Source organism: Lissotriton helveticus, chromosome 6 (genome assembly GCF_964261635.1).
Source record: "Lissotriton helveticus chromosome 6, aLisHel1.1, whole genome shotgun sequence".
Classification (NCBI taxonomy): Eukaryota; Metazoa; Chordata; class Amphibia; order Caudata; family Salamandridae; genus Lissotriton; species Lissotriton helveticus.
In genome coordinates, this window is record NC_136067.1 from 232048565 (window position 1) to 232061053 (window position 12489).

The 12489-nt window shown below is 43.9% G+C and overlaps 1 protein-coding gene across 5 annotated transcripts in view; it reads right to left on the bottom strand.

Annotated features, from left to right (window-relative positions):
• Nucleotides 1–12489, bottom strand: part of LOC144762467 (adhesion G protein-coupled receptor F5-like) — an 805746-nt gene that overhangs the window by 213338 nt on the left and 579919 nt on the right. For all 5 annotated transcript variants that reach the window (XM_078647682.1, XM_078647677.1, XM_078647680.1 and 2 more), the window contains exon 12: nt 5809–5933. In XM_078647682.1, the coding sequence (XP_078503808.1) occupies nt 5809–5933 (125 nt within the window). The remainder of the gene's footprint in view (nt 1–5808; nt 5934–12489) is intronic.

Genomic DNA, 12489 nt, shown 5'->3' on the forward strand with positions numbered 1-12489 from the left:
AGACCCGTGTAGACAGTGGGAGAGGGGGATGGCTTAGCAAGAGGAGGGCAATGGATAGCATCATCCGGCAAGGTAGACGTAGTTTGTTTGTGCACACAGCCACATATGGGGGTCTCGGCAAGAATTTCAGGAGTGAGGGAGTGATGACAGGGTAGCCTGGAAGGTTTTAGGGCTCGCAGGGCAGAGGAAAGATGGAATGAATCACCTGCAACATGGTAGCTGGCCCCTGGCGCCTCCTTGTCGCTGACGGGCGCAGACGGGCTGGACTCTGGCTCGACTCCGGCGCGAATGCGGCGCGACCACTGTTCGCGTCCACTGCGCGGAGTCATAACCAGTTGTTTAAATACAGGCGACTAGAGCGCCTCAAGCAGTAGTGCCCAACCAAAGATGGCCGCTGCCAAAATGCGGCGCCCGGGAGCCTCGGCCCGAAAATCGGCCGGTAGCCGCCCTGGGTGCTGGGCAAGAGTGTTACAGTAATGCCACAGAAATAAAGTGCATAAATATGCAGAGTCCCTCACCAAAACACCAAATAATTAAAATATTTAAAACGCCACGATAAACTCCGTGGACGCTAAGGGAGAATGAGGGAGCGGACACAAAGGGCAGGGGTCCAAATGCAGTAGAGGGAGGGCAGGTAAAATAGTTAGAAGCGCTATTTCCCAAAGCCTCCTAGCATCCGCCTAGGAAGTTACACGAGCAGCAATCACACGGACGCTCTCGTAGGCTGCTTAAATACAGGCGACTAGAGCGCCTCAAGCAGTAGTGCCCAACCAAAGATGGCCGCTGCCAAAATGCGGCGCCCGGGAGCCTCGGCCCGAAAATCGGCCGGTAGCCGCCCTGGGTGCTGGGCAAGAGTGTTACAGTAATGCCACAGAAATAAAGTGCATAAATATGCAGAGTCCCTCACCAAAACACCAAATAATTAAAATATTTAAAACACCACGATAAACTCCGTGGACGCTAAGGGAGAATGAGGGAGCGGACACAAAGGGCAGGGATCCAAATGCAGTAGAGGGAGGGCAGGTAAAATAGTTAGAAGCGCTATTTCCCAAAGCCTCCTAGCATCCGCCTAGGAAGTTACACGAGCAGCAATCACACTGACGCTCTCGTAGGCTGCTTAAATACAGGCGACTAGAGCGCCTCAAGCAGTAGTGCCCAACCAAAGATGGCCGCTGCCAAAATGCGGCGCCCGGGAGCCTCGGCCCTCTAGGCATCAGCCAGATATAACAAAAAAGCAGAATTTGCAATGCAATAGGATTCGCATTTGTGTGAGACCTATTGCATTGCATCACGGACAATTGGGGGGGGGGGGGGGGCACGGACCACAGGAGTGCAGGCGGTGGGAAAGGAAGGAGAAGAAGGGAGTTAGGTGCAGAGGGGTAATGTGGAAAAGCTGGACTGCGGAGGGGCTCTCTCTTTCTAGAACTCTTCAGATACATTTATTTGTAAACTCCTGCCAAGAAAGAGAGGCTTCAGGAAGAGGAGCAGAAGGCGGATGACGGACCAACATGCATGTGAACCCATACATGGACTTTGAGAGCAGAGCATTCCTTGATGTGTACTGCTGGGACTTTCGGGACTCTATTGTCACAACTAAGCACAAGCCACTTTGTTCCTTCTCTGGGCCACTAGAGAGGGTGGTTGGTTGAGACACTAATTAACTGGATTTCACTGGACCCTTGTGGACAAGTAATGTACATAACAGGTCACACTGGAATTGAGACTACAGGCTTTTGCAGTATACACAGGCACTGTTTAAGTGGATGAAGGCCTCGGTACTAGAGGAGTGCAGCCAGTCAGAGAGGCCAGCCTCGAAGTACCTAGGGTATTACAGCCAGGACTCCAGGCCAGTAGACGACCAGGGTGGAGAGGAAGGCTGGACCAGGCCACACAAGCATATCTGTTGCACAAAATGTAAAAGCAGCAGTACCAGAGATTGTGAAAAGCACTCATCAACATTGTGAAACATTGCACCCATAATATTACACTCATTTACGTAACAAGCATTTGATATATAATTGGTAAATATTGAAATTGTTATCAAAGAAACATTTCAATGCCTGCTTATGAGTTTCTGGCTTCAATACATTCTAAACAGCTGAGGCAGGAAACCCCTCCCCACTGCACATCTGAGGAGAACTTCCAATCACCTAGAAAAAGACACTGAAGTACACAAATACAGTGGATGGAATGCTTGAATTGATCGCACCCACTGGCGATTACTCAGACCGCACCATAATCCATCATTACTGCCCCCCATGCCACCTCAGTTTGGACGCAGCCATATGCAAATCAGTCCTGATGCTGCTCCAATAGGAACAGTCCAGCCCGAACGGCCAGCCCAAGTCCTCCCTGAACCTGAACACAAGCAACCCAGGACTGGTTTCGCCCTGATTACAGCTCATCAGCAGGTATAGCTTGGTTCCAGTGACACTGTGAATGGGCCCCACGTCTGAGCATAGCCATTCCACTTAGCAAAACACTGAAGTATACAAAAGTGGTAATTACCCTGGTCACATCCCAGTCCCTCATTAATTCACACACCAGGCCACCTCAGTTTGTACCCAGCCAGATGCATATCAGTTTTGACCCTGCTCCAATGGGAACAGTCCATCCCTACTCTTAGCATAGAAAAAGACAACAGGAGTAACCTTCCAGTATCTTACCCATCATATCATTCCACAGTGAAGTGTTGTCTCCAAGCTAAACAGTAAAAACACACAAGATGATGGACGGAATGTTGCACATTGGCAAAACATTCACCCCCAGTCACAGATCTGGGTTTAATCCATCGTTATTTTGCTCACCACGCCACCCCAGTTTAGACATGGCCATATGCAAATCAATCTTGCCCCTGTGCCTCATGGGAACAGTCCAGCCCGAACTGCCAAGCCACGTCTTCCCCTGACCAGAATCAAGCATCCTAGGACCAGTTTCTGGCTATCAGCCGTCATCAGCCAGGATAGCTTGACTCCAGTGGCGTAGTGAGCATGGGACCCACGTCTGGGCATACCCTTCCCACATAGGATGAACAGCAAAACACACACGATAATGGACGGAATGTTGCACATTGGCAAAACTTTCACCCCCAGTCACAGATCTGGGTTTAAACTGCCATGCTTATGCTGTAGCCTGGCCAATAACCTGATGCCAGCACAAACTGTACAGGATCCTTAATTATCCATCTATTCTGAACATTGACCTTTGGCCTTAAACGTTGGCACATGCAAGTGTGTACAAGCAAGTGAATACTAGAAATATATATGGCATTCTTTCAAATGTCTATAGAAAAGTCCCAGAAAAAGCAGCTTCCCCCAAAAGGGGGGCAGCTGTTTTATTTTGCTTGTTTATTCTGAATTGCCTCTGTATGTACACCTACTTGCTTACACTTGTCATCGACAGTGATACAGGTGTTGTCCTGACAGTCTCATCACAGTGCCTGTGCGAGTTATTAAGATATAGAACTGTGCTCAGACACCGTGCTAGACCTACAGAGTTTACCTCCACAAATCACACTGATCAAGGAACTGAGCATTTTTGGAGTGCTGCATCATTTTGTTCCCTGCATCCCAATCCCCGATGGGCCATGTACAGCGTTTTGAAGAACTGTACCCCCTCTATTTTTTGACAAGTAACCTGGTCCATGGAGAAAGGTACATATCCATTTGGATGGGGGCTCAGGGATTCCAACAATACTATTCTCCTGTGGAGGTTTTGAGCTGAGGGATTTCCAGACATAATTCTGAAGGACGGAAGACATCTTTTGATGACATAGCTGAACCATCGTGCAGCTGTCATCAGTGTATTCATTCAGGCATTTCTATGCTGATGGCATTGGGCTGGGCTAGATTATATGTTGCGCTGATAGAGATGCTGAGCCATAAGAATGGGACACACTCTTCCTTTCCTGACATCTGTGTGAAGCTGGATTGAGGTGCAACAAAGCTTTTGGTAGAAAATTCCCGAAACCCGCATCATTCCGTTGGATCATGAGTCATGAATAAGCAGGTGCTAAAATGTTCGTAGGAAATGACTGGCAGCCTGTATTCAAGACTGGAGTAAATAGTCTCTGAGTGCTCTTGCAGCTTTGAAGGGGGTATTAGAAAAAGCAAAACCATACCACTTGTGTAGCGAATGCCTGCCTGCCTGTCTTTCAAGCTTGTGTGCTCGTAAGCTGGGGCCGCCTCCCAGGCCCACACCCTCCTCCTTCGCAGCCCAACAAGGCACTGCCAATCCACCCTGAGCAACGAGATAGGCAATTTTTGAAAGAGAGAAAAAAAAAACGAACATCCCAGCAGCTGCGTGATAGATGACGGGGGATTGAAGGTGATGTTCAGGGAAAAATCATGAGACATGCACCGAAAAAACTGATAGAATTGTGCCTGCTGTGGAGCGCACAACAGAAGAACACCCAAAACGCACGCACGACATTGTGAAATTGTCAAATTATACTGTATTTCTGTAAACATCAGTATTCAGTGGACCTTCTGTTTCCATTCGTTTTTACCATCCGTGAGCGTTTTGCTTGTTTGCGTAAAATTAATCGGGAGCGCGTTTAAACAATCATTTGCAATGCAATAGGACTCGCATTTACGCGAGACCTATTGCATTGGAAACAGGACTGGGGAGGGCAAAAAGGCAAGAACTGTAGTGTGGGAGGGGTAGGGGGCAGAGAAGTCTAGGACTGCGGGAGGAGGAGGGCAGAGGACTGACACAGGAAGAAAATAGTGGTTTAAAAAAAAATGACAGTCTTTTATATAGTGCAAACATGACCCGAATCGGGTATCAGAGCGCTTTACATAGCACCAGTTGCATTACATGAGGATACATTAATTTTTGTTAGGCATGGGGAGATTAAGTGATTTGCCCAGAATCACAGGATGTTCAGCGTTGAATGTAAAAGGGTCAGTAGTCATGGAAGGATGCAAATGACCACATGCTCATCATAAGGAGGGACTAAAAAACCTAAAACCAATCGGAAAGCAGCATTTAGGACCTAAGCCAATGAAAAAGATGGGCAGGGAGTGGGCAGAGCGCTATACTGAAAACTGCATGCCTCGCAAAGCGAGCAGCGCATGCGCTGCAACACTACGCTCGACCTAAAAAAGGGACTGCAGTCAGGCCTTCATTACAAGCGGTCAAGTTAGTTCTGATATTTGTGGTAACTGCTGTTACCATATACGACAATTATGAGTTTTGTGACAAATATCGGCAGGTGAAGCCTGCCAATATTTATGGTTTCACCTGCCGAAATTTATGGTGGAGAAAATGTACGGTATTTACTAGAAAACATGGATTTTGGTGCTATGCACACTGAAATTCAGACGTTATTCCCCCAAAATATGTTATTGGTGCAGTGACCGGCTGGTCACTGTTCTAGTGTTTCTGCTGTATGTATTCACCAGCCACTCCTTGAGGGCTGGGTACCGACATCACTCCACACCCATCCATCACAGGTGTCACAGGACATGAGACCCTGTCAATAAAAGTTGCAGGGCGCACGTACCTTGGGCCTGTTCCAGATACTAAGTCACTGTGTTTGTATCCTTACTTTATGTGTTGGGGGCCTAGGGCCCTGACACTTTACAATTGGGTGTTTTGTGTTACACTTGACAAAGTCTGAATTACTTTTTACTTTTACTTCTTGTCATGTGTTGTTTTCTTTGTCTATCTTGAACATATCATGTCTTTAGAAAGCTAATATGATCCCCTCGTCAACCTGGAATTTCAATGCCAACAAAGCAGTTAGCCTTCAAATTACACGATCACCTGTCATATATATATACCCAGTTTTTTTTTTTTTTTTACCGTAAACTGATCCACAATATCGTCAATTGCTGGAGAGACGCAGTTCTCGTTCGCGAGGCTTTCCTGTTTTTCGGCAATTGCTCCTTTTGTCCCCTTTCCAACATCCGCTTTATTGCATGCTACTCCTATTGCCATCAGCAAATATAAATAGAAAATATACACAGGTAAGTATGACACAGACATGCACGATTCACTCTGTTCTAGTAGATGTGACCCCCAACTTGTACTTGTTATAACTACGGCATAATACACATATTTTCTTCCATAAATTACTTCCGTTCCTTCACCCACCTGGAAGTTGCACATTTATTAAGGCATATTTTGTCCCATTTTCATCTGATGTGCACAACCATTCTTACGATCAATATAGTCATAGTTGAAATCCACCCACCCCCAAGAAACACTTTAAGGAGGTTGTGTTTATCAACTAAATGGTATACAGAAAACATTAAAAGACCAACACATGCAAACATGCCAGAAATGTATTTAAAATGAACAATGTAGGGATTAGAAAACATAACTTTTTTTCAAATTATGGCCAGTCTCAGAGAGAAGGTAATGGATACACTTTTAATTGAGTTTATTGGTGCTGCAAACAAATGAAATGTGGTTATAAAGTTTAATGGATTTTACAAATAAAAATCCTTATTTACTACATCAATAAATATTTGTCGTACTTTCATTTTTGTGGGAGATATCCTACTCGGACAATCCTTTTCTCCGATCTATTTTTCATTATAGTTTGGCCCGAAACAAAACTTTTACAATTTAATTATATACTCAGTGTAATATGTATATATATAGACGGGATAGGAATCAAAGTGAGACGGACGAGGAGGCCTCCAGCCTGAGTTGAGACTTCATCAAGGGGAAGAATCTAAAACAACCCTGTCTAAACATTACAAAGCAATATTGACAGTGATGAAGTTAGAGTTTGGAGATAAGAAACCGTTATAAGAAATTTTTTATTTGATGGGGGTGTATGGCCTGACAATATATGAAGGAACAAGAATAGCAAAAATCAAAATATTGCACAAGCCCCGAAGAAGCGCAGTGGAGCGCGAAACACATGTTGGCTTTTTCAGACTGCGGCTATTTTCTGACTGCTTAATAAAAATAAATGAAAACAAAAAGAAACAAACTAAGAAGATTTGCTTTATATTGATGTTGTGTGAGCGTATCTCAGTGATGTTTTTTGATATATGATGTGCAGAAGTCACACCATGATGGCACAGAGGCAGTGGACCTGGTGCTTGCAAGTAATACCCCCTCTCTAGGCCAGGTACCAGCTAACAAAGGACAGTCCAATAAGCAGAGTACTGCGACAAAGAAACCAACGAGGAGATCGTGTAAGCGGGACAAAGTCACAAAAAGTATTTCTTCGAGCCAAGGGCCTGTCACAACTAACTCTTTAGAGGTAACTGTACGGGACATGGTGGAGGAAATCTTTACCTCTCGGCTGGAGACGGCCTAACCAGTATTGCCAAAGACATTATTGACACAATGAACATCTGTGTTGCCGGCATATTAGAAAAATGCGAACGTATTAACTCGATTCTAAATGTGTCTAATTGTGTACCCGGTCCGGTCAAAATATCTGTGCCCCCCTAAGCTTAAAATAGGTAGTGGGATAATTACGGGGGAGGAAGTAGGGAATCCGATCTTAATGCTCCCAATGGAAGAGAAATCTGCTCCTGGGTTTCACAGAGTAAGCGGACGTTATGATCGCATTGGGAATAGGGAGAATCGGAGTAGTACAGTGAGGAATCCTGTGGCCCAAAAGGATCCCGCTCAATTCAGGTGTAGTGGGAAACCTATTGTCCAACAGGATAGGAGTAAAATAGTCACACAACCCAATATTAATCTCCCCCCGAAGCAGCCCCACTGGTTACAATTCTCGTAAGGGTCCCACCACTGGAGGTTGGAGAGGTAGAATCAACAGAAGCCCTGATATCTGAAACTAAAAAATGGTGTGATCTTAATTGCTATGGCGACACGGAAATTTCCTCTAGTATCATAATGGCCAGGCGGGTGGGGTGGTTAGGAAATTCCCAAAAGGAAGTAAAAGGGGACTGTGTTATAGTTAATTTTAATACACCTGATGTTGCTGTTCGACTGTTGTGGGATGCCTCAGATGTGAAGAGGGGTGAGAGGAGCATCAGGGCCCTACCGCTGGGTTTCTTCTATCCCCCTCCCAGACGTTCAAATGTAGATGTTAAATCCCAAGGAAAACCAAAGGAAATGATGGACGGAGCGTTGACAATACAAGCACTCACCCCCAGTCAACTGATCTGGGTTTAATCAATCACCGTTCTTTAGCCCACTCTGCCACCCCAGTTCAGACATGGCCATATGCAAATCAGTCTGACACTGTGCTTTTGGTTTTTCTTTGTTCGCCATAAGTTGGCAGGGTATGCTCAGACGTGAGTCCCTTGCTCACTTTGCCACTGGATTCATGCAAGCCAGGCTGAAGACGGCTGTAATGCCAGAAACCGGTCCTCGGTAGCTTGTTTCCGGTCCAGGGAAGGCATGGCTTGGCAGTTCGGGCTGGACTGTTCCCATGAGGCACAGGGTCAGACTGATTTGCATATGGCCATGTCTGAACTGGGGTGGCAGAGTGGACTAAAGAACGGTGATGGATTAAACCCAGATCAGTTGACTGGGGGTGAGTGCTTGTATTGTCAACGCTCTGTCCATCATTTCCTTTGGTTTTTCTTTGTTCGCCATAAGTTGGCAGGGTATGCTCAGACGTAAATCCCTTGCTCACTTTGCGACTGGATTCAAGCAAGCCGGGCTGAAGACGGCTGTAATGCCAGAAACCGGTCCTCGGTAGCTTGTTTCCGGTCCAGGGAAGGCATGGTTTGGCAGTTCGGGCTGGACTGTTCCCATGAGGCACAGGGTCAGACTGATTTGCATATGGCCATGTCTGAACTGGGGTGGCAGAGTGGGCTAAAGAACGGTGATGGATTAAACCCAGATCAGTTGACTGGGGGTGAGTGCTTGTATTGTCAACGCTCCGTCCATCATTTCCTTTGTTTTTTCTTTGTTCGCCATAAGTTGGCAGGGTATGCTCAGACGTAAGTCCCTTGCTCACTTTGCGACTGGATTCAAGCAAGCCAGGCTGAAGACGGCTGTAATGCCAGAAACCGGTCCTCGGTAGCTTGTTTCCGGTCCAGGGAAGGCATGGTTTGGCAGTTCGTGCTGGACTGTTCTCATGAGGCACAGGGTCAGACTGATTTGCATATTTGCCATGTCTGAACTGGGGTGGCAGAGTGGGCTAAAGAACGGTGATGGATTAAACCCAGATCAGTTGACTGGGGGTGAGTGCTTGTACTTTTTTTTTTATCCTCATATTGCGATTGTATGTATAAGGAGTTTCGAGAATCTGTTATATCAACGTTCTCTGCCCCGTGTATTTCAAACTGGGTTGGGGAGTATCCCTATCGGTGTTGATTATAAACAGAGTTCTCGTTTTCCTTTATCATTACCAATAATTCTGTTTTTGTATAGGAGGGGAGCTAGCCAACCTGGCTACTCGGCAGAACTTATTCTACCTGAATTATTGTCATCGCTTTAATCATTGGATGTAGTTGGCGTGTCTTACTAAGGTGTTAACTTGATGTTTGGAAACGTTTTTCCCATATTTCCCAAAACTTTGACTTTTTACTTATGTTCTCTTTCCTATCCAGTTTATTTCGTTGTTAGTATAGTATTCAGCCAGTTTGCATGCAAAGGAGGAGTTGGTTTAATCCAGTTAATACAAATCTCTCTCCGTGCCAGAAGTATTAATACAAATAATAGCTTTTCCTGATTTTTAGTCAAAATACTTATCTCCATTTCTCTTATAAGGTGGACCCCAAAAATAATTAAAGTAGTACTTACGTCTATTTGGTGACCCAAGACCATAGTTATCGTCTTACCGACTTCATGCCAAAAGGTTGTGAGTAGGGGGCATTCTTGGAACATATGGATATCGTTCGCCTTCTCCAATCCGCATTTAGGGCAAGATTTTATGTTAGCTCCTTTAAATTTCGATAATCTTTTTGGAGTCCAGTAAGATCTATGGACTGTAAACAAGTGATTTCTTTTCAGGGCTGCTGCTTTCAGGCTGGACCAACAAATTCCTAAAGATTTTTGCCAGAGCGTACGAAGATCTAATTCGGGCATATCTTTCCTCCAAATTGTTTCCGAGACTAGGCAGTCTTCCTCTCCAGCCTCTACAAGGGCCCAGTACCATTGTGATACTTCTTTTTTTATTGTTGAGGATTTTGCCATTTCTTTCTCCAGGTTTTCATTTCCCGTTTTTTTTTCCGTTAAAGATTTGGTCCAGCTATCCAGTTGGTAGAATTTAAACTTGATAATTTGGAGTTAGTGATTAAAGAGATTTGGTCCCATGTAATTAAGGCATTATCTATTAGAAGTTGCCCCCAAGTTTCAATTCTGACTGCTTTTAGTGGTAAAGCCAGAGAGTCTTTTAGGCAGTCGGGTGTGCCCGGGGAGTCCCAGATTGGTGCCATATTACTATAGTAAGGTATATTTACTGTGTTTCTAATTTGGTACCACAATTTTGCGGCATTATGTAAGATCTTTAATTTTATTTATTTTTAAAATTTTGGATGGCCGAATTTGAATTAGAAGTGATCCACTTTGTCTGTCATACTCTGTAAGTAGTCTGGGTAAAATTGATATTTTCTTAGTAATGGTCTCATGTTCTTGAAATGAAAAGCCCTGTAGAATTCGAAAAGATCTGGGCTGGCTATTCCTCCTTGATCTTTCTTCCTCCTTAGTTTACTCCATGCTATTCTAGTGATTTTAGAAGCCCAAATGAAGCTGGCTAATTCACCTTGGATTTTCTTCAATGAGTTTTTCTGGAATTCCAAGGGAATGGTGTTAAATAAATATGTAAACTTAGGTAGAATTGATATTTTTAAGATGTTCGATCTTCCCAAGAAGGATAAGGGTAGCCCGCCCACCTTTTAAGCAGTTTTCTTGTTCCAGCAAGCACTCTATTCAGGTTTAGTTGTGAAATCTTTTCCAGCTCTTTGACCAGGTTGATCCCCAAATATTTTATTTTGTTTCTGGAGTATGTCGTATTAGGTTGTATATTCCAACTCATGGCTTCAGTTTTTGTTTGATTTGTTAGCTATCCAGATACCTTGCCAAACTTAGAGATCGTGTCATCTATTGCGTTGGAGGAATTGTCATAGTTATCTGTGAATATCATCAGGTCATCTGCGTATGGAGCCACTTTCTTTGACCACATATGATAGCTGAAAGGAGATATTGAAATATGCTTTCCTAGGGAACAAGCCAGTGGTTCGATATAAAGGTTAAAAATGAGAGGGGATAAGGGACACCCCTGTCTTGTCCCCCTTTGTATTTCAATGTTGCTGGTGAGTGATCCATTGATTAATATTTTTGCTCTTGGTTTTTTATAAATTTCCTTTATCATGTGGCCAAATCTTGTCCCTAGGTTGTATTTTTTGATGGTTTGTTTTGAAAAGGCCCAGTTAACTCTATCGAATGCTTTGGCAGCATCGAAGGTGATTATGGTTAACGGCATTTTTTCACTGATGGCTATGTCGATTGTTGCAAAAAGTGCATGTGTTATTTCGTGAAGCTGTCTGCCCTTTGTGAAACCTTTCTGATCAGGGTGGATTAATTTTGGTATGACTGTAGATAATCTCTTTGCTATGACCTGCATGAAGATTTTGTAGTCACAGTTTAACAATGATATAGGCCTGTAGGATTCACAGTGTTTTGGATTTTTTCCTGGTTTCAATATGATACTAATCGTGGCATCATTCCAGGATCTGGAATATTTTCCTGGTTCATATATATCTTGTTCATTAGAAATGTTAAGTGGACTACTACTGAGTCTTTCAGTGCTAGGTAAAATTCATTTGGCAACGCGTCTGGGCCAGCAGCTTTACCCCTTTTCAAATTCTTTATAGCCGCTCTCACTTCCTCGACTTTGATTTCGCTATTTAATTCACTCTTCTCCTCCTTTGTTAGTGATGGTAATGAGATAGTATCTAAGTATTTACTGATTTGTTCGTCAGTTGGGTTTATATCTTCTTTATATAGTTTTGAAAAAAAAGATGTGAATTCATGTTTTATCGCGGAGTCATCATAGCTCAATATCATTTGGTTGTTCTCAATACAGGATATTGTGATTCTTGTCTGATCTGTTTTGGTTCTCCACGCCAACATTTTCTCACATCCTTCCCCATACTCGTGATTTGACAGCTTGCTTGCCTCCCATTTTTTCCTCACTATATTTTCCAAATAATCAGTTAGTTTCTCCTTGAGTTGTAGGACCCTTTTTTCCAATAGATCTTTCATTTCTGCGGATGTTCCAGTCATAATTTGCTCTTCTAAGTTATTAATGTCGTTTTCCATATTTCTGATTTCCTGCTTCTTAATTTTAGATTTGTAAGCTCCCAAGCTTAGCAGCTCCCCCTAGCCACCGCCATATATGTGTCCCATATAATTTGTTTTGATGTTCCGACTTGATTCTCCTCAAAGAAGATATCAGAGACCATTATTAATTCTTCGATGCTTCGTGGGTCAGACAGTATGGTCCGGTCAACTGTCCATCTTGGCGGTTGGTAGTTATTTGTAATATGTAGAGATAATTGGACTGCGGAATGGTCAGATAAATGCGCTGGAATGTGTTCA